This window comes from Leopardus geoffroyi, chromosome B1 (assembly GCF_018350155.1).
Source record: "Leopardus geoffroyi isolate Oge1 chromosome B1, O.geoffroyi_Oge1_pat1.0, whole genome shotgun sequence".
NCBI lineage: Eukaryota > Metazoa > Chordata > Mammalia > Carnivora > Felidae > Leopardus > Leopardus geoffroyi.
The window spans coordinates 17021829-17046980 of NC_059327.1; the positions used below are offsets into that span (position 1 = coordinate 17021829).

Here is a 25152-nt window from a genome sequence, read left to right on the forward strand (position 1 = left end):
AAGTCATGAGACGTTTTCTCCGTATTTCTCCGGTCAATGGCGAGAAGGAGGAAGTGTTATTTTTTCACTCAAAGAATTTTTGTGTTGCGTTTTAATAGATTAGTTAATATGGATTTTCTCTGCTTGCCTGCTATAAGAAGACCATTACAGTTAGGTGTTCTGGAAGATGTAAAACAACAGAAGAGTTCACATTTTATTTAGGGTATATATACTTGCACTAAATGTACGTGTATCCTAATTTCATGAGCTAAGTATACCATTCAATAGTTTTTTGCCATTCCTTTGTGTAATTTGCAAGCTCTCATTTTCATACTAATACAGGTGACATTTTGCTGGCAGAAGCACATAGTTTATCATATATTTATTATATTCATTATATATAAGAAATATTAGGAATAGTCGAAGTTTTCATGGCGGCGTGTATAAATACGTGTGACAAAAGTAGTAACGTGACTATTACATTTATCACGGTGGTGGTTATAAAATAACCCCCGCGTTTTTGTTTTTGTTTTTTGACCCCATGATTTCTGCTGGAAATCTGACTTCTGACTCAGAGGCTTCACCCGCTGACCCCAGGGGATACAGGCTGGGGACCGTAGGCTGTTTCTGGGGTCTTTGGTGGGCAAAACGAGAACATAGAAAAATCCCGGTGAATTCATGATCAAGTTCCAAGGTGTGCATTATAATATTTCTAGTAGATGAAGTATCAAGATGGATACAACTTAAAAACGAAAAAGAAAAAATCGAGGCTACTTTTCTCCAAATTGCAGGAATATGTAAGGACTTAGGCAGAAGAGATGGGTGAGGTGCCACTGGACCAAGAGCGGGAGCCCATTATCAGATGTGCTGGGAAGGCAATGAGGTTGATGCGGAAGAGCAGCAACTCGGTCCGTCAGCGCACAGTGGTGGAGAGGGATTTGTTCTGCAAGTGAAGGTGAGAAACTGCCTCCGTTTGTTTCTCTCAAACTTACTTGCCACGCTTTGAAAAAGTTACTGAACCTAAGAGCTAAGGACCTTAAAACACCTGTTAGTTACTTGTTGTCCTCTAGGGAGAAGGTGCTCCGGTCAAGGATAAATATTTGAATGTTGCCCGCTATCCTCAAATAAAATGAAGATAAAATGGGTGTAAACAAGCAGACACAAGCAAAATTCCCCGTAGCCAGGGGTCGTTAGGAATTTTCCTGCTGGTGAACACAATGGAGCCTTTGTGGAGGCGGGGCTGGGCTCAGCGCGCACTCGGGGTGGCACTGAATGGGAGCTTCTCTCGGCAGGGCCAGGACCCCAGCGTAAACACCTCCCTAGGGGCCTCCGCCCCGTTGGTCTAAGTCGGAACCCTCCGAGCGAGTATTTGCGGAGCACGTGGGAGAAATGTCAGGAAGTCAGAACACGCGTAACCCAGAAGGCAGGATCGTGTCCACGAGGGCTCGGCGCACGAACCAAAACGGCATCGGCAATGGCCGCGAGCGGCGTGGGCCGCCTGCCGGGGAAGGGCACTCGGTCAGCGGAGCTCCCTGCACGCAGATGCTTTCATGGGTGACTCGTGACGGCACAGTGACACAGCCCGGTGTCCCAGGTCCGTTGCTCCCCTTTCCACCGCTGCGGCCGCGTTCACATCTGCAGCCGGGGTCGGGGCGCATCCACCCGGCTCCGGCCGCCGTGCCGCTCACGGTTCCTGTCGCCAGGCACTGGCGCATCCGCGACCCGCCGGGGAGAAGCCGTGTTCGCTGCGACGTCCTTCACTGCTCATGACCGACAACCGATCCCCTGGGCCCCCAGTTACCGTCACTGCGGAGGTTCTACAGACGAACAGGACAGAGATCACGCCTCTGGAGTTTCGAGTTAACGTGTAGAGAACTCGTAAGTAACTAGGAAGCGTTTCTGATTTTGCTTTCCCGTGACCCCACGCGTGTAACTCTTCTTTCAGCCACTGACCTGTTCTAGAGCGTTTTCGGAGTTGGGACAAAGAGCGCAGCACCTCATAGTTCAGGTTTTATTAAATAATATGTTGCTGCATCGGCACACAAGCCTCGACCACACTGGAAGTTTTTTCCCGAAGGTCACATGATTGCTCACAAGCAAGTTCTGCTCACTTTTATGAGCCCAGGGGCCAGCAAAGGGTGGACTGAACGAATATGAATGCAACTGAGAAAATCAATTGAACCGAGTGAATGAACGAACGAACGAACGAAGGAATGAGTGAACGGCTGGATGGACAGACGGATGAATGGAGACGAGGGGCGGTGAGTGAAAAGACGCACCCGACCCCGGAAGCACTAGTATTTGGACCCCAGGTAAATGCAGAGTATATTTTTGTTACATGCAGCAGGTGGGCAAACAAGACACAGGAAGCTGTAAACTTGACCCTGCACATTCTCCTCTCATTCCTAGACAGTGAGGGGGGACTTGATCTTGTTCATCATCCAAACCTGATGCTTCTGGCATTGGCGGACTGGAGTGGATTCTCAGAAACAACTTTTGGGTAAAGGAACAGCAGAAGCGGCACCTTGTGACTCGGCTGCACCCATGTCACACATCCTCCCGTGTGGAACGCATTTAGCAAAAACAACCAAGATCCGAAGACCAAAGCTGCCCTGGATTGGAGGAGGTTGGTCCAGTGACAACCACCCGATCAGGAAGCTTCTTGGAATCGTAGCACCAAGAAAATGAAAACTCGCCTATGATACGTTTTAAAAGGCATCTATTAAATGCCAATTTGAAAACGGGGATGGCGGCGAGGGAGGAAACAGTAACGGCAATGAAAGCATTTGGTGAACGTCTTTGTTCCGAGCTTTGCCGTCTGCCATTTGGTTCGTCTCAGACACGCTGTTCAGAAAGGAGGTCTGTGGGAAGCAGCTTGGAGACCAGAGTCAGGGCTTTGAATTTCAGTCTCAACCCTGATCTTTGGCGTGACATTCGGAAAGTTAAGTTACGCCTGGGCTTCCTGATCGGGAAAGTGGGGCGATAATAAGGAGGGGGGGGGCCCTGGACGGATTCGAGGAGTTACCAATTGCAGAATGTTTGGCATGGAATGAGCTCTCCTAAGAACACTCGTCCAGATGGTTAGTGTGCATTCCGCGTAATTCCTGGGGGGCACTTATTAGCCACACCTCCTTTTCAGTTAAGCAGTTGGTTAATGTCATACAGCTAGTAAGTGACAGGGAACACTTTCCGCCTGAGGTCTGTGGGTCAAAAGCCAGCAGTCTCCACCTCCCACTGATGCCTGAAGGCACGGGAATTTACAAGTGTACCCTGAGGGCCCATGGCTTTAAAAAAAGATCCCTCTGGTCAGCGGAGTTCAACTCCACGTGAAGGTCGCACAGCTCTCTAGGCAGGGGTGGGGACTATCGGCCAGTGCGGTCACGGAGGCCCCACCTGAGGAAGCCAGGCATCTGCCGGGTGTGGCGGCCAGCGGTCTTGGTGACGAGGATAAACTCTGGTGTCAGACCCCCCCCCAAGGTCAAATGGGGCTTTACCGCTTGCCCGCTTTGTCGTCATGGACAAATGTCTGTTTCTCTGACATCAACGGCACCGGTAAGAGACGCTCCCAGACGTGATGGTTGCCAAGGATTACGGAGCCAAACGTCACACGACAAGGCGCGGCTCGCTGACCCCAGCGTTCGTCGCTGTCGTTAATCTAGTAGAGAACCAACCTAGCTCTGTCATTCATCGCGAGGCCATCTCCAGAACCACGGCGTGACTCGAAACTATGGCCCAGAAATTAAAGGTAAGACCATGGTTTTCACTGACCTGAGGGTATTTTTCAAATTTGTGAAGTTCCCCATTAGAAGTGAAAACGCAACCTTTTAGATGATTCTTAAAAACAATTTCAATCCGGTAGGAGCTTTTTAGTTGGAGAAACTTTGTGCGTTTTTTTAAAGAAGTTCAAGAGAGACCCAGAGAGCGTGAGTGGGGAAGGGGCAGAGAGGGAGAGGATCCCAAGCAGGCTCAGTGCTGTCGGTGAAGAGCCTGACAGGGGGCTCGATCCCACGAACTGTGAAACCAGGACCTGAGCCAAAACCAAGAATCGGATGCTCTCACCAGCTGAGCCACCCAGGTGCCCTCAACCTTTGTGCATTGTAAACATTTGGCTTAATTGAAATTATGCATGAAATTTTATTTTGTTCCACCCTAACTTAAAGCATCTATTTAAAGTAGAAGTACCCTTGAAGGGAGAGGACAATACTCATTTGAAGTAAATACTTAAAAACGGAAGTCACAAGAGCATCTCTGAAAAACCTTTGCAGTCCTCATTTGCAGGTGGGCTAATATTCCCAAGTTGGCAAGAAAGTGGAGCTGTGCCCTAACAGGCACGAGGAGGTTGACCCTCCCTCTGGGTAGATGATTTGTGCCTCTTCCCGTACCGTCCCCTTATCCGAAAACTGTTAGGTTTTGAATAGTGAAATGAACTGAAGCAATCATCGTTAGACATTTTGAGAATTTCTTTTTGAGAGAGAGAAGGCAGAGAGATGGGGGGTCGGGGGGAGAGGGAGAAAGAGAATCTTAAGCAGGCTCCATACCTAGCTCGAAGCCCGACGGGGCTCGATCTCACAACCTGAGCTGAAATCAAGAGTCAGACGCTAAAGGACTGAATCACCCAGGTGCCCTGAGAATTTCTTTTTACCCCTGAGGCAACTGGCTAACAGAACAGCTCTGGTTTATTTTTTTATTTTAATTGTATAGGATGTATTTTTTTTTTATTTTAATATATGAAACTTATTGTCAGATTGATTTCCATACAACACCCGGTGCTCATCCCCAGAGATGCCCTCTTCAATACCCATCACCCACCCCCCCCTCCCTCCCATCAGCCCTCAGTTTGTTCTCAGTTTTTAAGACTCTCTTAGAACAGCTCTGGTTCAGAATCACTGAGTTCCTATGTGTCCTCCCTCCTAGAGACCCTGCACTCGTAGCTCTAAGATCTATGTGGTCCAAATATTACACATTTTCTGTCTAGCATCATTTGAGAACGTAGCTTCTTCCAGGGTCACGCTTTCGTATAGCACGGGGACAAGTGCATTCGTTGCCTAAGTGTTCACACAAACAGGTTTTCTTGGGAAAGAAAATACTTGTCATTCTTTTCAAGTGGCTCATCCTATTTGCCGCAGAGGCAGTAAACTGCTAGTGAGGGAATTAAATTCCGACAAACAACTGTCTCAGCCGGCCCACTAATTGCAATTGAACCTAATGCCTCTGAGGAGGAGCAATCAGAAAGTACACTGAATGCTGGTCTGCAGGGGAGCGGCCCACATTGACCTTGAGAAAGTTACTGAGCTGATTCAGTGGGCTGGGTGAGGGTGGGAAAGACCGGAGGCAGCAAACAGGCGTCTGGGGAGTTTTCCGGGTCTGGCCGCCCACAAACCTCACAGTTACCTTTATAGGAGGTCGCTGAAAATCGAATCGAAATGAAAGCAGATTTTACGAAGATCCAGCTCTTGACTAGACTTTTATTTTCCACAGCAACAAATTCACAGGAAGAGGAGAGCGAGCAGGATTACCCAGAGTTCTCTCTCCCAAAGCTCCGGTGCACCCAGATGTTGACCTTGTAGCCCTCGGGGTGGCTGGGAGGAGCCCACGCATCACCTGGGCATCACCTCAGGCGGCGGCCCCTCTGGGTTCAAGCAGCCTCCTTCCTCATGCCGTCTATACCCTAAAAGTGGGACCAGCTTCTGCATGTGCCATGACAGGGAAAAGACAAGGTAGGGAATTTTTGTCTTTTCATGTAGAATAACCTATGGTAGGTGACCAAAAAAAATGTGTTTTGGGTAAATTCATGAAATAGTCACAAATTTTACAAAGTGAAAGAAAAATGAAGGCAACTGTTTCAGAAAAAGTAGCAAAGTAAATGGAAATGAACCTCCTAGCCCGCTTGGCTCAGCAGTGAATATTGACATCGCCAAAACAATGAAAAGCGTGTTCGTGGATTAATCCAAAAATTATGGTGTTAACTCAGTGGCGGTTGTTTAGGTTACATGGCCTTTCGCAAACATCACAATCAATAAGCGATTCCTAAAAAATACTAGTGACTCTCGGAGCAATATACAGACCCTAACAAACACATGAACAGGAAAATGAGAAAAACAGCTTGGGATTGTAAGTGGTTACAGCAGAGGGTTTGAGTTTGCTGTTTGTTCAATTATACCTATTTTAGCTCTTTTGTTTATACATGTACATATATATGTATCATTTGATAAAATGAGGCATTTACTTAAAGGGAAAAAGTATCTTTCTAAAGTTCTAAGAAAGCTTGATTCTTTGCCGTTCATATCACAGTGGTTGGCACACAGAATTTGCTGGATGGATGGACGTCGCTGTTTCTGATAGATGTCCTAGGTGAAGACCATAGAAGCATTTAAATTATAACCATTACCTAGTGAATGAAATGCATAAAGGAAATCTTTCTTGTAGTTGGCAAATACGTAAAAAGGGTGTGGTTTTATAGTTCTACCTGGATTTCTGAGCGGACTCAAGTAGCCATGTACTGCCACCTAGCGGCTACATCTGTAGGTACAGCCTGGTTGGGCAGGGTGGAACCTTCCACAGTCAGGGCCACCAAAAGCCAACGTGGTTTTGTCTTTTCATCCATCCGTCCCTGTCAGTTCGTTAACTGACTCCCAAGCAAAAGCATAAATACAGAGGAAAAACAGGCAGGAAAGCTCAAATATTTTATTAATAATTTATTGTCAGTAAGAAAGACTGGCTAATGGTAGTTTTCAGTAAAAACCTTTACAAGACCATCGCATCACAAATATACAGACACCATAAAAACTGTGTCATGATGGTTTTGGTTCTAAACAGGTATGCGGAAGGTCCCCATTACACTTTCCAATAATGAAAAATGTTTATAGTTCTAAAATACAGTCACCCATTTAAGACATGTTCATGTATACAATCTTTCCTCATCCTATGTACAGCTAGAAACGAAGGACTATATTGAAATGTCTTCATGAAATGTCATACCTCAATGGAAAAGGACATATAATGAAACCCTGGTTATACTGAAAAATCAGGGTGCTAGGTAATGACACTAACACCACCAAAATTCGGTCAAAAACAAATGCACAAAAGGTCTTGAAAATCTAGTTAAAACTATGAAAAATCAAATCTGTACAAAACATTTACAAAAAAAAAGGGAAATTAAAATAATCAAATCTCTTAAATACATGAATCATGCTAACAAGATGAAAGGACTGATTTTCGTTTCATTATTTTTAACAGACGGATGTAAAATGCAAAAAAGATGTTCAGAAATGGACCTGTCACCCAATTACAGTAGGTTGGGACGCTGGGAATGGCCACCACGCCAGGCGGTGCGTGACTCCGTGCGGCCATGCCCACCCCAGCTCGCCAAAAAAAAAAAGCGCTTAAGCACTTCTGCAGAGAACGAGGCAGAAGATCGTTTACGGAACGATCTCGGGCTCGTTCAAGTCCAGGCACTTTGGGGGGAGTCGGGGCGTCAGACCTGCGTGTGTTGCTGCGCATCCAGCGGAGGCACTGTCACCTCTTCGAAGTGGCCGTCGTCTCCGCTCTCATAGTCACTCATCATGACCTCAGACTCCACTTCACAGCACGCCGACACATCAGAGCAGGAAGCCGTGGAGGGGTACACAGACAGGGGCATGTTCTCTACGGTGGGGGCTTCAAAGTTTCTTGGATACCCTGGAGGGCAGGGGGCATAGGGTTCTCTACACGGACCGTTGTCACCAGTGCCTGTCTTTTGAGGTTCAGACAGATCGACGGGGTAGAAGTGGGGCAGATACTGATTCAAGTGGAACCTCTGCCGGCTTCTCGATGAAGAACCCAGACTACCAGCAGCGGGCATGTCTCTCGGAGGGTGTATGGATTCGAACTGATCGCTGAACTCCGGAGGTAAGGGGGGCAGTTCGTCTGGCACAGGGAAGTCTTCCGGGGGAGGTGGAAAGTCACTCTCAATGTCGTAACCTCCAGGGTAATAGTCCGTATCGATGGCATTCGGATCGGCCGAGTACAGGGGGGTCTGCTCATCGATAACCTCATAATTGGGGAATTCTTGTATATCCGGCAGAGGAACACTCGGCATCCAATCCGACGTATCCCAGTGATACCCTTGGTAGACAAGAAAACAGGTTTCAGTGTCTTTTCTCCCCCAGCGTCTGTTACACTGAGCTCTTTTTCAACGTGCAAAGGCAGTATCTTTGCTTTGAGGGCCTCCCTGCTACCCAGTGACCCAAAGCTCTGCTTCAAAATGGGGCCTCAGAGCTTCCTGTAAGTACCTAACGTTCGAGGAAGCGACACGAGGCTCAAGAGAAGCGGTGTGCTAGCGTCTAGGTTACGTGCACTCTTGCACACGCGATTCCAGTCAGCCCTTCCACTTTCCTGGTCACAGAGAACCCACTGCTCTATTAGTTCAGGCTCAGGACACCGGTAAGTAAGTTTAGGCCTTCAAAAAACACTCGAAGAGCCAAGGTAATTTTAAACGTGGTAAAATTTAAAACACAAATTTCCTCTACAATCATATAAACGATGAATTACGTTCATCTAGGTACCAAAGCATGCCTTCAAATCAAGCAAAATGCAATCAAGCGCTGAAACACAGAACCCAATCTTTGATAGATTACAACAATCAGTTTTGTTACTTTCACAAGGCCTAAGGATCACTTTAAAAGGTTAATTATTCTTTTCAGAAACCTCCCCACTGGGGGATGCCCCCCTCCCCGAGGATTACTGAACTCTGCCAGGCAGGCAAGGCAGTACACGTTTCAATGAAGCGCACAAACAGCCCTGTACTTAGTAAGGGCGGCACCCGCGGAGCAGACAAGTGAAGCAAGGCGGGCCCTGGGGTCAGCTCTTGACCAGTTTTGTTGAGTGAGTACCAATGAACAACTGGCATGCATCAGTCACCTCTTGATTTGCTGAGGTCAGGAGCAGCCAAAGACTCTTTTGGTGGCAGAGTAGAGAGAAAAGAAAACATTCGTAATTAAAACAGAAAGCCGGCTGAAAGGCAATAAAGGTAAGTACACAATACAATACAAACTGTTCATCAAGGCCCAGTCAGCCATGTATCGTGCCTTTAAGCCATCCTCTAGGAGAATTCCAAATGCTCGAGAAATGCACGTAGCACAAATGAAATGGGGCAGGGCAGGAAGACACTGATGAACTCTGCCAGGAAATTCAAACACGAGTTTACCTCCTTTTCCATTTTTTCTGGCCATCTGAACCTGAAGGCACACGATTTGGTCAGGAAGAGGTCAAGTCTATAGGCTCTCACCGAGTGTAACTCGATAAGGAGCTTCAACGACACCTTCATGATACTGAGGGATCCCGTGACCCAATCCAAACACATCTAACACTACAGAAGAGACACTTTGCCAGCCCTCACGTGTACATAACCTCCAGACGAATTCACAAACCCAGGTGCCCGTGAATCACTAGAAGAAACTCCCTTCAAATCGTGCCTGTTCCGAGTGGGACTTACACACTGACATTGTTCACCTCTCCCGGGAGGCCTCCGGCTGCACAGTCCCCACCCCCGTCACGGCCACGTGGCCCTGGGCAGGGTGCTTACCCTGGCTAAGCTTCAGGTTTTTATCTTTGAAAGGGGAGTGGAAATCCCTTCACTATGAGGATTAGATCCGAGAATGTAGGTCAAGCCCTAACTCTTTTTTTTTTTTTTTTTTCAACGTTTATTTTTTTGGGGGACAGAGAGAGACAGAGCATGAATGGGGGAGGAGCAGAGAGAGAGGGAGACACAGAATCGGAAACAGGCTCCAGGCTCTGAGCCATCAGCCCAGAGCCCGACGCGGGGCTCGAACTCACAGACCGCGAGATCGTGACCTGGCTGAAGTCGGACGCTTAACCGACTGCGCCACCCAGGCGCCCCAAGCCCTAACTCTTAACTATTGGCAGGATTCTCATTATTGAAAAGTAGTAATCACGGTAGAAACAGGGCCACTTCGGTGCTGTTCTAAACAAAACCAATGCTTCCCTATGCCTTCTACACTGTTCCTGAAAACCCATTTCATCATTTGGAACAAAGAGGATGTGACTGATGGCTCTCTTCTAGGAATTTAAATCAAAAGCTGAAATGAACTAAAAAACGAATCAGCTCGTATTTTAGGCAATGCGTACCTACAGAATTTTTTTTTAAGTCTCCTAAAAATGTAGCAATTTCTTTTCAAAGAGAAGACCGACAACGTGTTTACTCCACCGGCACTCAATTCTTGACATTGAAGCTAGCATGCAACTTCAAATACCATTTCTTAGATATGCCAAGGTACATTTTTCAATGGAGGAGATCCAACGAAAGAACTGGTTTAGGTTCTGGTTTTTAAAACTCCGTCACTACTCTCTGCTTCCCCAGGTAAAGACACAGCACCTGTTGTCAGGAAGGTGTATGATTCATGGATACCACCCAAACCCCCCATCCGGCCTGCCCCATCACGTCTGGCACAAAACTATCCTTCTCAGCTCAGTCCCGAAAACATCTCCAGGCAAGGAAGACTCCCCTGTGCTTCATGCGCTCTGGATCGTCTATTGCTGCAGTTCTCAGAGTAGGATCCTTAGACCAGTAACATCAGAATGAATGGAGAATGTGTTAGAAAGGAGAATTCTCAGGGCCCAACGATGAGGCTTTTAAACCAGCCCTCTGGGTGATCATCACCTCTAGATGCTCTGATCTGCAGTTTAAAAACTACTAGCTTGTGCAGGTTACATGGGATGACTCAGACTTCAGTGCACTAATAAAGGGCAGACTTTAAGTAATTTTAGGTGGTGATCAATGCCCTTTCTTTTGAACAGAGAGATAAAGCTTCAGGTGAACTTTCACTAAACCATATAATGCAAATAATTATTTTCTGCCATGGAAAATTCAGACGTGAAGAGTCAGTTTTAGGTAATTATATAAGCTGTGTCTTAGTGGTATTCCTGTGAAAAGGATCTAGAAAAATTCAAGTTGTCAAGATTTAGGGGTCACTTCTGATATCTATATGGATTCACCACGAGGGGCCAAAAGTCACAAAGACATAACATACGTAAGAGTATTTATGGGCATATACACACACCTGCACACACGTACCCAACCCCCTCAAAACCACGAGTGGTTTTTAAGACCCCACAATGAGCAAAAGCACACTAGTCTAGTAGCGGTCGCTATACACACAAACACAACACACACACTGTGACTATACCTTCTTCATTCACCGTGTCAACTACAGCGTTGACAAGGTGTATGACAGTCACTATGGAAGCTTGTAAAAAGGTACAAAAGGAGTGAATTAGGAAAACCTTCAGTTAGAAAACAATGCATTAAATAGGATTCCTTGATATTACACAATTTCTACCTCCTAATGTAAAAACACAAAGTGAATACTTTAACAGAACACATAATTATGCATGACTCCTATGCTCTTGCTGTGATAGATCTTAGACATTTTTCTAATCAGGCTACGTATTATTCATCAAATAAGGTAACCACATTATACCAGAATTGAAGCAATTTGGTTGCTCTACGTTTTCTGACTTAGGGATCTAGTCATTGACAAAACAATCCTTATGTGAACATCTCAGGGCAAAAGCGTTCAGATTTAAATAGTAAAATACTTGCTAAGCCAATTTTCTGGGTTTTTTTTAATGAATTCATACATTCCCAGAAAAATTTAGCATTACGTAATACAACAAAATGTGTAATATAAGCACAAAACTGGCTTTAACTCTGTTCTGTGTACGCCCACTCCAAATTACTTATCTCTTTTTGCAGACAGGCTAACAGCTGAGGAGCTAACACACTAGCAAAGAAATGCAAACTGTCTGCTTGGCTGTTTCCTAGGTAAATTCCCTTTTCGTTTGTGGATCAGATTGTGTGAAAGCGTGGATGCCAAGATAAACGTGTGTGTGTGTGTGTGGTAGACACAATGACGGCCCTCCAAGATGTCCCCATCTAATCCCACGAGCCTGTGAATGAGTTACCGTCCCTGACTTTGCTGGTGTGATTAAAGACCTTGGGAAGATTTTCCCGAACGGCCTATATGAGCCCACTGTATTCTTCACAAAGGTCCTTAAAAGGGCAGAAACTCTCCCGGCTGCAGTTTGAGGGAGCTAGGACTACAGAAGCACGGCCAGGGAGAAGAACGTGGCCTCTAGGAGCTAGAAAAGGTGAGGAAACAGACTGTCCTCTCGAGCCCCCAGTAAAGGCACCCTGACGTTAGCCTACTGACCTGTGTTGGATTTCTACACTGTGGAACGATAAGAGAATACATTTATCTTGTTTTAAGCCACCATATTTGTGGGAATGTGTTAGAAGAGCCTTAGAATTTAAGCAGAGATTCTTAATACGGTCTTTATGACTGATAATGACTACAATTATGTTAAGGATTAAAATACAAACACTCCTGGCTCTCACACTGTTTTCTGGCAATTAACTCATAGCTAATGTGACCATACTTTATTAAAAGTATTCAGGAGGTATTAAAAGCAAGGAAGGGGATGAGCAAAATATGACAAAACTCTGAAATGTATTTATGAACAACATAATCTACATAAACTGGCAACACTAATGTTTTAAAGATTAAGCCTAATGATGGAAAGAATTCTATCCTGTTGTCGTTGGTTTGATAAGCAAAGCTAGGTTCATACACTCTGTCGCTGAGGAACAGACCCTGTACCTGATATCACACAGAACACGCTAGAAGTCAGAAATGAATGGAGGATGCTTATGGCCATCTTTAGTCTGGAAAAGGACTCCACAACATGTTATGAACCCTATTACTCTGGGTTTAGAAACAATCAAAGAATAATCAGTGGGGTCATTTCTTTCCACCTGTATTTGAAATGTTTAAACACATCCCGTTTTTACGCAGGAAAAAAATTAGTCAAATGTCCTCATTCTGAGATTCAAAAATTTCCACTAACAACGATTTTGTTACTGAATACTGGCAATTTTCTCTACTGGCAAGTGTTACCGTGGTGAAGCTGGTAACACAATTCACCTAGGGAAATCCGCAGATCCCGCTGTCAAACTTTCTTCATCAGAAATAGAATCAAACTTACTAGCAATCTCTTAAACTGTGCTCTCAGTCAGTGCGCTCTGATCCAAGCGGGAGCTGGGCCGCAGGGGAGTCGGGGGAAGAGATGAATAGAACCTTGTAATCCCAAAGGTGCTGCTGGAACACAACGTTTCCAACCACCCCATCGGGCTCCTCCCGGGGGTGCGAGCGTGAAGGGTGCGGGGGCCGCGCTCACGATTAAGTTGCTACGAGCATGCTTTGTTTTTTTTTTTTTTTTTTTTTTTTCAGCCCACAAAACCTCTAAAAACATTTACTGTCGTGGAAAAAAGGCCGATATGAAGCGAGCCAATCAGGAAAGATCTTTCAGTGAGGCAGGTGTTCCTCCCCATTTCTGACAAGCGGCTCCTGTCCGCCCGTGAAGGAGGTTTTAACTACGGTCCCCTGCAGGCGTTCATGCAAGCCGTGCGAGGTCCAGGTCACCAGTGGTCCCGAGTGGAACCTGGCCACAGTCGGGGACTCTACAGGGGCACCCGGTGCACCTACGAGGTTGCACGTACCAGCCCGCGCTGCCAGCCACGGCGTTTCCGAACGACTTACTCACCGTTGTCGTCACACGACTCCGACTGGAAGCTGCTGAGCGACTGCACCTCCGACAGGCTCTCCCGGGCACTGTACGGAAGCGAAGGCTTCTCCTCCAGAGGTTTCTTGGAGAGACAGGGATCGAGATCCACTACCTTAGCTGAAAGCAAGAGAGGACAACAGTGAGCTCCGTGAGGGCAAGGCCTCCGGCGCGGTCACTGCTGAATGCTCGCTCCAAGCAGGTGACGCCAGAAGCCCGCCCGACACGGACTTCATATGGGAACGACTGGAAAAAGGAGAAGCACCTGAAAAACAGAACCCCTGCAAGTATCCTTGCAGATTCACAGAACGGAAATTCCCAATGAACCCGCCTGTGGAGACCATTAGTCGACACGGGCATTGGAACTTCCTTTTAGGGGCGCCTGGGTGGACAGCGGGTTCAGCATCTGACTTCTGTTCAGATCACGAGCTCACGGTTCGTGAGTCCCAGCCCCACATCAGGTGAGCACAAGCCCCGCTGTTCTCTCTGCCCCTTGCTGATTTGTGCCCTCTCAAAACACACACACACAAACCCTTTAAAGAGGTATATAGCATTTTTAAAGCATCAAAAGACAAGTCAGGCCACCACTTTTGACCATATTTAAAAAAATCCTACCATGCAAATGCCCTTCCTAATTTGTCATAAAAAGCCCTCAGAATCATACTTGAGAACCTATATCCATTACAATAATGGAATGCTCTCTTCTGAATATTAATACGAACAGGACTAGACTCAATTCCTTGATTAACGTAACATCACAGCCACAGCGCTCAGCCCCGGCAGGTTTTTCAAATCCTACTAAAGGTCTTCAGAGGCTGAGCCTATCTGTCACTGCCAGAGGCTCCACACATTGTGAATGGAGCCACCAGAATCTCTGGCAGCATTTACAAGGTCACTGTTTTTACTCAGATGGAAAAAGCCGTTCTTACTATCATAGTCGAAGTCCCAGCTAGGCTTTTGTATGGAGTCGCTGTCAGAAGGGGAGTTGGAAGGCGGTGGGGGAGGCAAGTTCGGGGCCACGCTGCAGACGGCCACTGCCTTCCGGTGTCCGTGCACAGACTCGGGGTTAAAGGTGCTGAATTCGGGATGCTCCGGGATAGCAGATCCCTCAAAGGAATTGCGGTCAAGGTTGTTCCTGGAGTCACTTGGAATGCTTGGAGTGTAGGATATAGGACGGACGGGCACCTGGGGTGGGATGTCGGAGTAAATGTTCTTATTTAGCTTTGAATCGAAATATGGTCTCTGCAAGAAAGCTGTGGTTGGTCCCAAGTGCTTGTCTTCAGGTTCGGCCTGGTGCTTCTTCTTCCGACTGATCATCTTGCGGCAGAGGACGAACACCACCGCCAGTGAGAATATCCCGGTTACAAAGACGAAAATTCCTATGCCTTCAGCCAGTCCGATATTCCACGGCGTGGACACGTACTGATTGGGGGCAGCGTCCTCACAGTGCTTCCCCCTATAGTCGTGGCTGCAGTTACAGTGGTAGGAGCCGTGCGTGTTCTCGCAGAGGGCTCCGTTGCGGCAGGGGCTGGCAGCGCATTCGTCAATGTCACTCTGGCACCTGCAAAGACGACAGACACGAGCAACGGAAGTCAGAAGACGCCTGGCCTGCAACTCCCACGGAAGGACGGCACCCAAACAGAGCAAAATCTGTAACTCCCAAAAACACACAGCTGACAACAGTGATCCCAACAAAAACCCTTCGGGGTAACTGATCATGTGATCCTATATGCGGTACCTGTGGGAGATAAACATCATGTCAAGCCGTATTCAAACGCTACTCTTCTAGGATTCCACAGCTGACTAAAGCAAACTCACAGACTGAGCTGAGTGCACCAGTTTGCTGCAGATTCTTTAAGAAAGTGCATTTTGATAAATGGTATGCTGGAAACTGTTCTAATATGCGAGCCTCAATTTCGAAGGAGATGTTCCTGCTTGGAAAGATAACTGTTTCCTAAGACATGTGAAAGGTTAGCAAACAGCTGGGGCACCTGGGTGGCTCAGGTGATTAAGCATCAGGGGCTCTTGGTTTTGGTTCACGATCTCATGGTTCATGAGCTCGAGCCCCGTATCAGGCTCTGCACTCACAGCACACAGCCTGCTTGGGATTCTCTCCCTCTCTCTGCTCCTGCCCCACTTGTGCTCTGTCTCTATCAAATTTAAGAAAAAAACAAACTAAAAATGTTTCTCTTGTGGAAAACCTCCCAAAGCCCGTCACCTGACCTAACACTTCACATGCCACTGTGTCCCCTCTGCCTTTCCAAATGGGGGCCCTGGGAGGATGCACCTGACACTTATCAATCCTTCCCTCCTTTAATAAAAGGTAGCTACTGCCCTGGCCCCACACTCACCTGCCATTGAAAGTTTGAGACATTTTTCTCAAATATGTCACGGACTGATCCACTGGACTTACTGAAGTCAACAACTTAGGAACTAAGACCATGTGACTGATGGCCAAATTCAGGGCTCTAATCACCACTTGAGCAAAAGCATATGCAAATACCTACAAGCAGCTCACACTTAAAAGCCTTCCAACAAGATTGACAGTGAACACTTCAGTGAAGCATCAGGCACTTAGAAATAACATGAACGGTTTTGTTTTGAGAGAGCGTGCACATGCGAGTCAGGGAGGGACAGATAGAAAATCCTAAGTGCTCCGAGCGCTGTCAGCATGGGGCTCCATCCCATGACCCTGGACAGGCAGATGCTCAGCACTGACTGCCAGTTGCCCCTCACCAAGTAACTTTTGAAATTTTTTTTTTAAATGTTTACTTTTGAGGGAGACGCAGAGAGACAGGGAGACAGAACCTGAAGCAGGCTCTGAGCTGGCAGCACAGACCCCGATGCGAGGCTCGAACTCACAAACCATGAGATCATGACCTGAGCCGAAGTCGGATACTCAACCGACTGAGCCACCCAGGCGCCCCATCACCAACCTGCCTCTTTCGCGGTGTCTAACAGGCAGCTCTGTGCCTCATTTTCCTCCTCTCGGAAATAATCATCACCTCTTAGCATTATGGTAAGGATTACAAAAGATAATGAGAGTTGAAAGGGGGGTCTAGATGCTATCTAAATGTTAGCTATAACAGATTATGAGAAGAGGTCATTGTCATCCCACTCAAGACCGGTAACAACGTCACGTGTATCCACCTTAAAAAAATCGTCACTCTTCCCGCAAACATGTACTGCCTCCAAGAACCCGTATGTTCTGCTTATAAATATCTTTGACGTCCACAAGTATTGCCAAGCATTACGTTATCACCGGCTCACTGTTTTTAAAGAGTGAAGAGATCAATTCCTCAAGGAGCTATATGAGGATTATGACAATGCGAAGCAACAGAGTCCAGATTAATCAACTTCTGTTGCATCTGCTATTTGATTTGACACTACAGAGAAGAGCAGATACAAATTCTGGAAGAAGCCACTTACCTTTCTCCCCTAAAACCCGAATCACACTGACAGACGGCACCATCCAAGCTGTCAAAACACGTTCCACCATTTTTACAGGGCTCATCTTTGCAATATGGACTAAGCTGGCACCTGAAGAAGGAAGGGGAAATACGCATAAACTTAACACTTTCTACTGTAGATAAATACAGTGCCAGAGAAAACAACACGTAAATTTAGTCAGACGTATGTATCCAGTATCCATCTATATACCAAGCATCCATTTAAAAAACTTTTTAAGACTGTAATTATGAAAGTTAAGAAAAACACACATACCTCTGGCCAGTGTACAATCCTCGGCATTGGCAAACGAAGTCTCCGTTGTCCACAATGCACGTGCCACCATAGAGGCATGGGTTGGAGGAACACGGGTTGATGCTCAGCTCACAATACGTCCCTATGTACAAGGCACTGCATTTACAGTAATAACCTAAATGAGCAAAAGGGAACAAAGAAGTCCAATCAGTAACTCAAAAACTGTATCTCAGTACATTGGTTTTTACTAAGGGGAGACTCGGAGACCCATAAAAGTTAGTAAAATTCCTATTCCCTCTGGGTAAAATGTGGTCTAGATCAACAAGCTATCCCTTCCGCTTTTGGGAGAACCCTAACACAAAGAACGGAAGAGAGAACTCGTCGTTGGCTTTAGTGAATCATAGCTTAGGTAAGGTTGTTGGGCCAAGCATACAGAGTAGGGACCAACAGTCCTTTATTTGAGGGACCACGTAGACAACACTTACTACTGGACATCGACCTCAATTCACAACTCACAAGCTTTTAAGGGCTCAACGAGAGAACAGTAAACGTGAAGGCACTGTGAGACTATACGCTATCATTAACGAAAGGGGATTATCAAATCTGTCCAAAGGAACATAAAGACTGTGACATGCGACAGAGCCAGTGTCTAGCTGCCACAGGGACTGCAGAAGCACGTTTCAAGAACATGCTTCTCTCAGCCTCATGCCTGAGTGACGCAACAAGGAGAGTCTCCTGGCCGACCTCACGTGGCCATGTAACACGAGCACAGTCTACACTTTCATTCAGAGTATTACTGTGGGGCTGACCTGGCCCGTTGTTTGCATATAGTGTGCACAGATGCTTTCCAAAGAAAATAACAAAAAAACCGAAGCTTCTGAAATCTCACCCAAGTGTTATTTCGATATTTGCTCTAGCCCTTACACAAAGCTCTATTTCCCAGGCACCAGGACTGTCATAATTTCTACTACTGGGAAAGGAAACAAATGGGGCCAGGTGAAAAAAGTCTCGGCGCACCCTTCCACGTCAGGGCTTCGGGAGAGGACTGGTGACGCTTCAGGAGGGTTCGAGGCCTTCTGGAAAACCACACCCCATCTATAACTAGCACGACTAGCAGTCGCTGGGCGCTGAGCCATCAGATCAAAGAAGGGCACTCGAAAGAACAAAGTGTACAATTCCGAGTCCCGCTGGGTCAATGTCAGCGTGGGTGGAGAAAAAGTGCAGAGTTAGCCGTAGTTCACCAGTGGCTCCTGGTGCGGAACGAGGGGTGTCTGGACACACTTCCTCTGGGTACACCTGCCACGTGTCTGCAGGACCTCGGCAGGTAAGACACCACCCACTGCGGCCTCACCCGCAGGGAAGAATCCTCGCCCACGCCCCCGGTCTGGTGTCACATGCACCAACCACTCGATTCCAATACTGACTGCAGTATCTGACCTATCATTTGAATGAAAAGGGGGAAACACAAATACTTGAGGAACTGCGTGTATTCGTGTGTAACATTTTAAAAAGGACCACGTCACGAAGCCTACCTCCAGTAGGGGATGGCTGGCAAACGCCTCCATTCTGGCAAGGGTTGCTGGAACAGTCTTCGGTAGCCGTTAACAAGCACCCGGGAGAGACGTCCACCCATTCTTCGATGTGCGCGTGGCTTCGTGGTTTGTTGTTTAAAGGGAGCTCCTGCCCATTCAAATAAATGGAGTCCATACAACCCCTGAAGCCATTACCCACTTGGGGGCTTCTTCCGTGCCTTGTGCCTTGCTGGCGGATGTGGCCACCGAAAAACACGTGGTTATCCAGGTTCAGGGTTTTCAGAGTCCCAGGGGCTGTGCCTGATGCAGTGTGAACTTGGTCGAGAACCAGCCGAGCGTAGTTTCCATTCACTTCTAGAGACACTGCATGCCACAGCCCATCGTTGACTTGAATGCTTTGAACAGAGACAATTCCAGGGCCGCTTCCACAGTCAAATTTGTACTGTAGCCGTCCATTATGAATCTGTCATGAAAACAATGGCCGTTCACATTACTCCCACAGAATCTGCAATTATGAACTCTGATCAGACATCTAAAGGAGAGGCACGGTGAGCTCTTGAAGGTAGAAAGTCAGTGAGGCCTTGCACTTAAGTACTACAGAACACAGGCTCATCTGCTCACGGCAGAAAGTAAAAATGGACGTTACAGGGATATCAAGTTCAAACCGCACATCCAAAAAGCATCACAGAAATAACAATTAACTAACTGTTAATTGAACAAAAATAGTATCAGGTAAGATCAAAAAAAAAAAGGGGGGGGTGGAGGATAATGACCACTTCAAGCATTTACATATGTTCTCTACAAATTCTCTACGACATGAATAAGATGTAGTATCACTTAGAGTTTGAACATTAATGGTCATGTGACCTGAAAAGGTTGCGAAAAAAAGAAGTCAATCTCTATGTTACTGCAGAGCAAATAAAGGAGCTTTTTGGCCCACAAAGTCTAAAACTTAGAAGTATCAAGAGACCATTTAAGTGTGGAATAAAACCATTTCCCTTCATTGTTTTTTCAAAAATGGACCATAGAAACAAAATGGGAATTTTGTATTTTTAAGTCTTCCATAACGTGAGGTTCAAAAACGTACCTCCAAGATGCTGTAGTCGGTCCCGCGAGCGTACATCACAACTGCGTGAGCAGAGTACGTTCTGAGCCTCATGGTCAGTTTCATCTCCAATCTGTTTTCGTTTTCCATTAGACGGTATTTCACAAAGCTGTTTCCAGTAAATGTTACAGATGAACTCCCTGTGAATCACAAAGAGGAAAACATAAATCAGAACCAAGCTGAAGCGTATCTTTAAAAGGGAGATTTCCCCCCAACACTGATCCAAGTTTTTATTTAAGGTTACAACATCATAAAGTTCAATCTGATGGAAAATGTCAATTTGCTTTAATAAAAAGCACAGCACCCCTGGGTCTCTTTTTGGAAGAGAATTAGACTACTGTATCAGTGAGGAATGAGTTCTAAAATAATAAGAGATCTAAATATAAAAATGTTCACGAGTGGCTTGGTTAAGTGTCCAACTCTTGATTTCAGCTCAGGTCATGATCTCACGGTTCATGAGTTCAAGCCTCACGTTGGGCTCTACACAGACAGTGTGGAGCCTGCTTGGGATTCTCTCTCCCTCTCTCTCTGCCCCTCCCCGACGCATGCACGCACACGCGTGGACTCTGTCAAAATAAACTTCAAAAAATACGTATTTAAAAAAATAAATATAAAAACGTTCAATATAAAATTATTAGAAGACAACTTAGGAAAGTATTTACACAGCCTCACACGGTTTGGGGAAACTTTGCAAGCAAGATCTAATTCCCAGTCTCCAAAAATAATGAAAATAATATCACTCTCCAGCGATGGAAATGGTTATGTAAAAATTATACAGAACAGACAAAAGTTGTATTTCAAAGTGACAAAAGATACTGTAAACAATAGACAGTAATAGACAGACAGTGGGTTGGAGATAATGTTCATGCTCACAGCACACAGAGTGATCTATACGCTGAAACAAAAACCAGACAGAGAAGCTGGACAAACTAGCAAAGACTGTGAACAGTCCCGGAGAGGAAATGCTACCAGGAATAAAAAGAAAACAAAACATTCACAAAAAGGCTGGAGAAATCCACACTAAACTAACTAGATATCATTTCTTGCCCACTGGATGAAGGAATTTGTTTTTTAATTGAAAACCTTGCATTGCCAAGAAAATGGGGAGTGAAACGGTCACACATGACTGCAAGAAAGGAATTGGTATAACTCTCTGGGAAACTAACATAATGGTATATTTAAAAATTGAAAATGTAGTTAGTCTTTGACATAGTACATCCTTGTTTTAGAAAAGAAAGCACCAATAAATAAGGCTGTATGGATACAAGTGCTTTGTAAAAACTGAAGTATAATTAACATACGATGTTACATTAGTTTCAGAACTGCCACAGAATGATTCAACACTTGTATACATTAGTCAAAGCCTCACCACGATTAAGTGCAGAAAAGGATTCATTTTTAACACAAGGAAACATCTTAAGAACCTCAAGCTCTATGAATAAGGAAAATGTTGAATAAATCATGGTAGAGCCATTCAGAAGCATTAGGTTTACGTGCAATGACCTGGAAAGATGCCCACAACATACATTAAACAGGGGGAGAAGCAAGCAGTAGACTCTATGAGATATGGTAACTATTTATTCTTAAAGGGAATGTGAAAAAAAAAAAAAAGCACAATGAATGTGCACATATGGGACTGTGTGTTTACACGAGCACGAGGATGAAAAAGAAAGAGCATCGCCGTTAATTCGGGTGAGTTCTGTGGAAGAAGTTACTACTGCTCCTCCTTACTCATCCATACCCTTGACTTGTTATTATAAACGCACTTGACAATATTTACCAAAGCTAACAAAACAAAAAAAAAAAAAACAAAAAACAATGGCAAGGAACACTGGAAGTGACTTTTTCAAACGGAAGCACCCCTCACCACTGAACTCTCACCTGGGCACTGACCAAACTTGCCACCCGGGCAGACACAGGCGTATTTCTCCTCTCTGGGATCAGCGATACATTCAGATCCCTCAGGGCATGGACTGTCTTCACATCCATGATGGACAACTGGGCATCTTCCCTCTGTAAAAAACACCACCAAAAGAAGAGACAGGAGAGGGGGGAAAGCCCATTAACAGGAACTTCAAGAAATTCAAGAAAACGATTCGTGTGTAGCCTTCAAAGGCTGCACGCGAAATGATCCGACTTATGTGCGTTACCTTGGCAGAGACACACAGCTGTCCTGTGGTGGCGGGGAGTCACGAAACTCAGTCTGGCCGTGCTGTGCGTTGACATAACGTTCTCATCCACAGTCACCTTTTCCTCACAGAACTTCCACGGGCAGTCCAGTCCTGCACAGAGCTTCTGGAACACGTCCAGTATCCTAACACCCATGATTTCCTCGAGATCAGTCACAGAAGAATTGATCTTGTGCAGAAGCAGTTTGGTTGAAACCTGGGCACTCCCTGATTTCTCTACGAAAAGCAAGACATCCAGATGTGGATGGGGTTCAGAGGGCTGCAAACTAACGATCTGGACGTCACTCCTCCTCACACCCAGGATGTTCCGCAAAGCTCGCTGGAAGTTGCGCCAGTAGTCACCAACGAATTCTTCCGGAGTGAGGTTGGCGAAGCGGACGGCGACGGTGTGGTTCAGCATCTCCTGGGTTATCTGTCTGATGTGCACCGTGATGTCCGCCACCGTCGTGAATTTCCCGTCGGTTACGCTGACATTGAGAAGGTACTGCCCTACATCTAGCTTTCTGTGTGCTATCAGCTTACCCCCGGTGCTGGAAACAGAGAAGAGGCTGCCCATCTGCGGATCAAGACTATAGCTTAAAGTGTCATACACGTCCTGGTCTGTTGCGTGAATCTTCCCGATGACACCGCCTGAGTATTCCTCTCCAAAAGCAGTAATGAAAATCTCTAGTGGCAAGATTGCGGGCGGGTAGACACTCTCCTCAATGACCCGAATGTCAATATACGTCAAAGATGACAACTGAGGCTTTCCGTTATCGGCCACCTATGAGGAAATTAAAACCAAAACCACGACAACACCTTGGTCTATAGGTCGTCGTTAACTTCTTAATAAAAATTTGGCTTCCCTCACGCAAGTTTTAAAAAGTTACCACGAAATACTTCTAAACAAGAAGCCTATGAAGGACAAGAATAAATACTTCTTTACAGCCCTTTCACGAATTCGTAAGGGAGGTGAGCTCCGTTAACATCTATGATAAAGTAACCAAGTGGATATATGGGCCCCGCAAAGTGCAGTGGGATAAAAACGAAGGTAAGAGGGCACCTGGGTGGCTCAGGCAGTTGAGTGTCTCCCTTCGGCTCAGGTCACGATCTCACAGTTAGTGAGTTCAAGCCCCACCTCGGCCTCTGGGCTGACAGTTCAGAGCCTGGAGCCTGCTTCAGATCCTGTCTCCCTCCCTCTCTGCCCCTCCCCCCTTTGATGGCTCGTGCCCTCTCTCTCAAAAATACATACACATTTAAAAGAAAAAAAGGAATGGCCAAAAGAAGGAAAAAAAAAAACCCACCACAGAACAAAAACCCACAATTCTACTCATTTTATTTCTAGAGCCAGCAAAGGAACCCTTCTCTAGAAATCCACGATGTAAAGTCCTGAAGACCTTCATACCTTCACATGCAGTAGGTAATGATCTTTCACCTTCCTCTTTATGGCAGCTGATGTGAGAAGGACCCCTTGCTGGTTCACTTCAAACACTCCATCGTCATTCCCACTCACAACGGTAAAGAAGAAGGGTGGGCCGTTATGCGAGGAGTCCCTGTCGGTCACTACCAGCTGCAGTACGCTGAAACCCACGGGCTTATTTTCCTGCACCGAAGAGAACCAAAACGCACACGACTTGCAATAAAACCCAATCTACGTGGCAAGAGACACAGGCAAGTTTTCTGTAAAATGAAGTATACGGAAAACAACGTCTCACTGCGGCTCCATTTGACAGGAAGGTGGGGGGGGGGGTTGCGGTGGGCATTGACGGGAAGGAAAGAGGGGAGGAGGGGGGAAGGTGGGGATTTGGACAGGGCTGGAGGGGAGGGAACGTGTGAGAAGAAAGGATGTGTGGGTAGCAGGAGTGGAAGAAGGGTGGAGTGGGGGAGGGGAAAAGGGGAAAAGGAGAAAAGGTGGAGTGGATTCTCTGATGCCTCTCAGAAACGGGCGGGCAGATGGGGGTGTCTGAGTGGCTCAGTCGGTTAAGTGTTTGATTTCAGCTCAGGTCGTGATCTCACAGTTACTGAGTTCAAGCCCCTTGTCAGGCTCTGCACGGCCAGCATGGAACCTCCTTGGAATTCTCTCTCTCCCTGTCTGCCCCCCCTCCCCAACTTGTGTGCATGAGCACTCACTCTCTCTCAAAATAAATCAACTAAAAAAAAAAAAAAAAAAAAAAAAAAGCCAGCAGAAAACAAGATTAAGGACCAAGCCAGTGAGAACGTCTTAAAAACCAAAGTACAAAAAGAAGAGAGAAAAGCTTGGTTGCCCCTTGAAAATGCTCATCTTAGTACTGATGGAGACCCCCCCTCATTTTATTCTTCTCATTTTCCTAAAAGTACTCTTTGGAAAAGAAAGAGATTTCAAACAACGAAGCCAACGCATGAGCGCCTTTCAAAAGGAATGTGCCCGACAAACTGTCAGCGCCCCAAGGTTACCTGGATAATGACACTGTAGTTTCCCTTGGAGAAGACCGGAGCGTTGTCGTTGACGTCTGACACATCGATATTCACGGTAGTCGTGTTGACCCTGGGCGGACTGCCGTTATCAGAAGCCTGGACTGTGAGTGTGTAACCTGAAATCTTTCCCGGGACAAGACAGAACACATGTCCACTTCACGAGGCCCGAGAACGGGGCTCCATGAGAAGCAGACTGCTGACCACCCACAAGGGCAGATCTGGGCGACCGTCATCCCCTGCCGCGTGCTGCCCTGGATGTGGGCGACTCCCCAAGCTACAGACAGGCGCGCCGTGAAGAGCTACACGACGGAGCGTGCGCGACAGGGGCAGCCGCCTCCTCTTAAGGCCTAAATGGGACCGTCAGCCAGAAGCAGAGGGGAGCTGTCGTAGCCCCTCTTCAACACCTCAGGACGCTCCAGATCACCCTCCCCCATCGCTTTTACACTTGGACCGCAGCCAGCTGTCTGAATCTCTCAGGACAAACTGACCTCATCAAAAGAAGCTGTATCGAGTGAGGTAGATTCTGTTCTAGGGCAGTCCCCTGTTAAGCTCTCTGCTTCCAGAATGAGAGGTGGAAGAAGCCAGAAAGGGGGCT

The 25152-nt window shown here is 46.4% G+C and overlaps 1 protein-coding gene across 12 annotated transcripts in view; it reads right to left on the reverse strand.

Moving 5' to 3' along the window:
* Positions 1-6649: 6649 nt before the first annotated feature.
* The window catches only part of FAT1 (FAT atypical cadherin 1), a 135750-nt gene continuing 117247 nt past the window's right edge, over positions 6650-25152 (reverse strand). For 4 of the 12 annotated variants that reach the window (XM_045454094.1, XM_045454107.1, XM_045454100.1 and 1 more), the window contains 13 exons: positions 24537-24680; positions 23509-23706; positions 22077-22887; positions 21817-21948; positions 19918-20075; positions 18831-19293; positions 17320-17473; positions 17026-17136; positions 14526-15157; positions 13579-13716; positions 11163-11222; positions 8878-8913; positions 6650-8082 (listed from right to left, as the gene is read on the reverse strand). In XM_045454094.1, coding sequence (XP_045310050.1) covers positions 7454-8082; positions 8878-8913; positions 11163-11222; positions 13579-13716; positions 14526-15157; positions 17026-17136; positions 17320-17473; positions 18831-19293; positions 19918-20075; positions 21817-21948; positions 22077-22887; positions 23509-23706; positions 24537-24680 — 3666 coding nt within the window. In that variant the 3' untranslated portion in view covers positions 6650-7453. Of the gene's footprint in view, positions 8083-8877; positions 8914-11162; positions 11223-13020; positions 13074-13578; positions 13717-14525; positions 15158-17025; positions 17137-17319; positions 17474-18830; positions 19294-19917; positions 20076-21816; positions 21949-22076; positions 22888-23508; positions 23707-24536; positions 24681-25152 lie in introns of those variants that run through there. The other 8 variants (XM_045454120.1, XR_006706393.1, XM_045454136.1 and 5 more) reach the window with 8 other exon arrangements.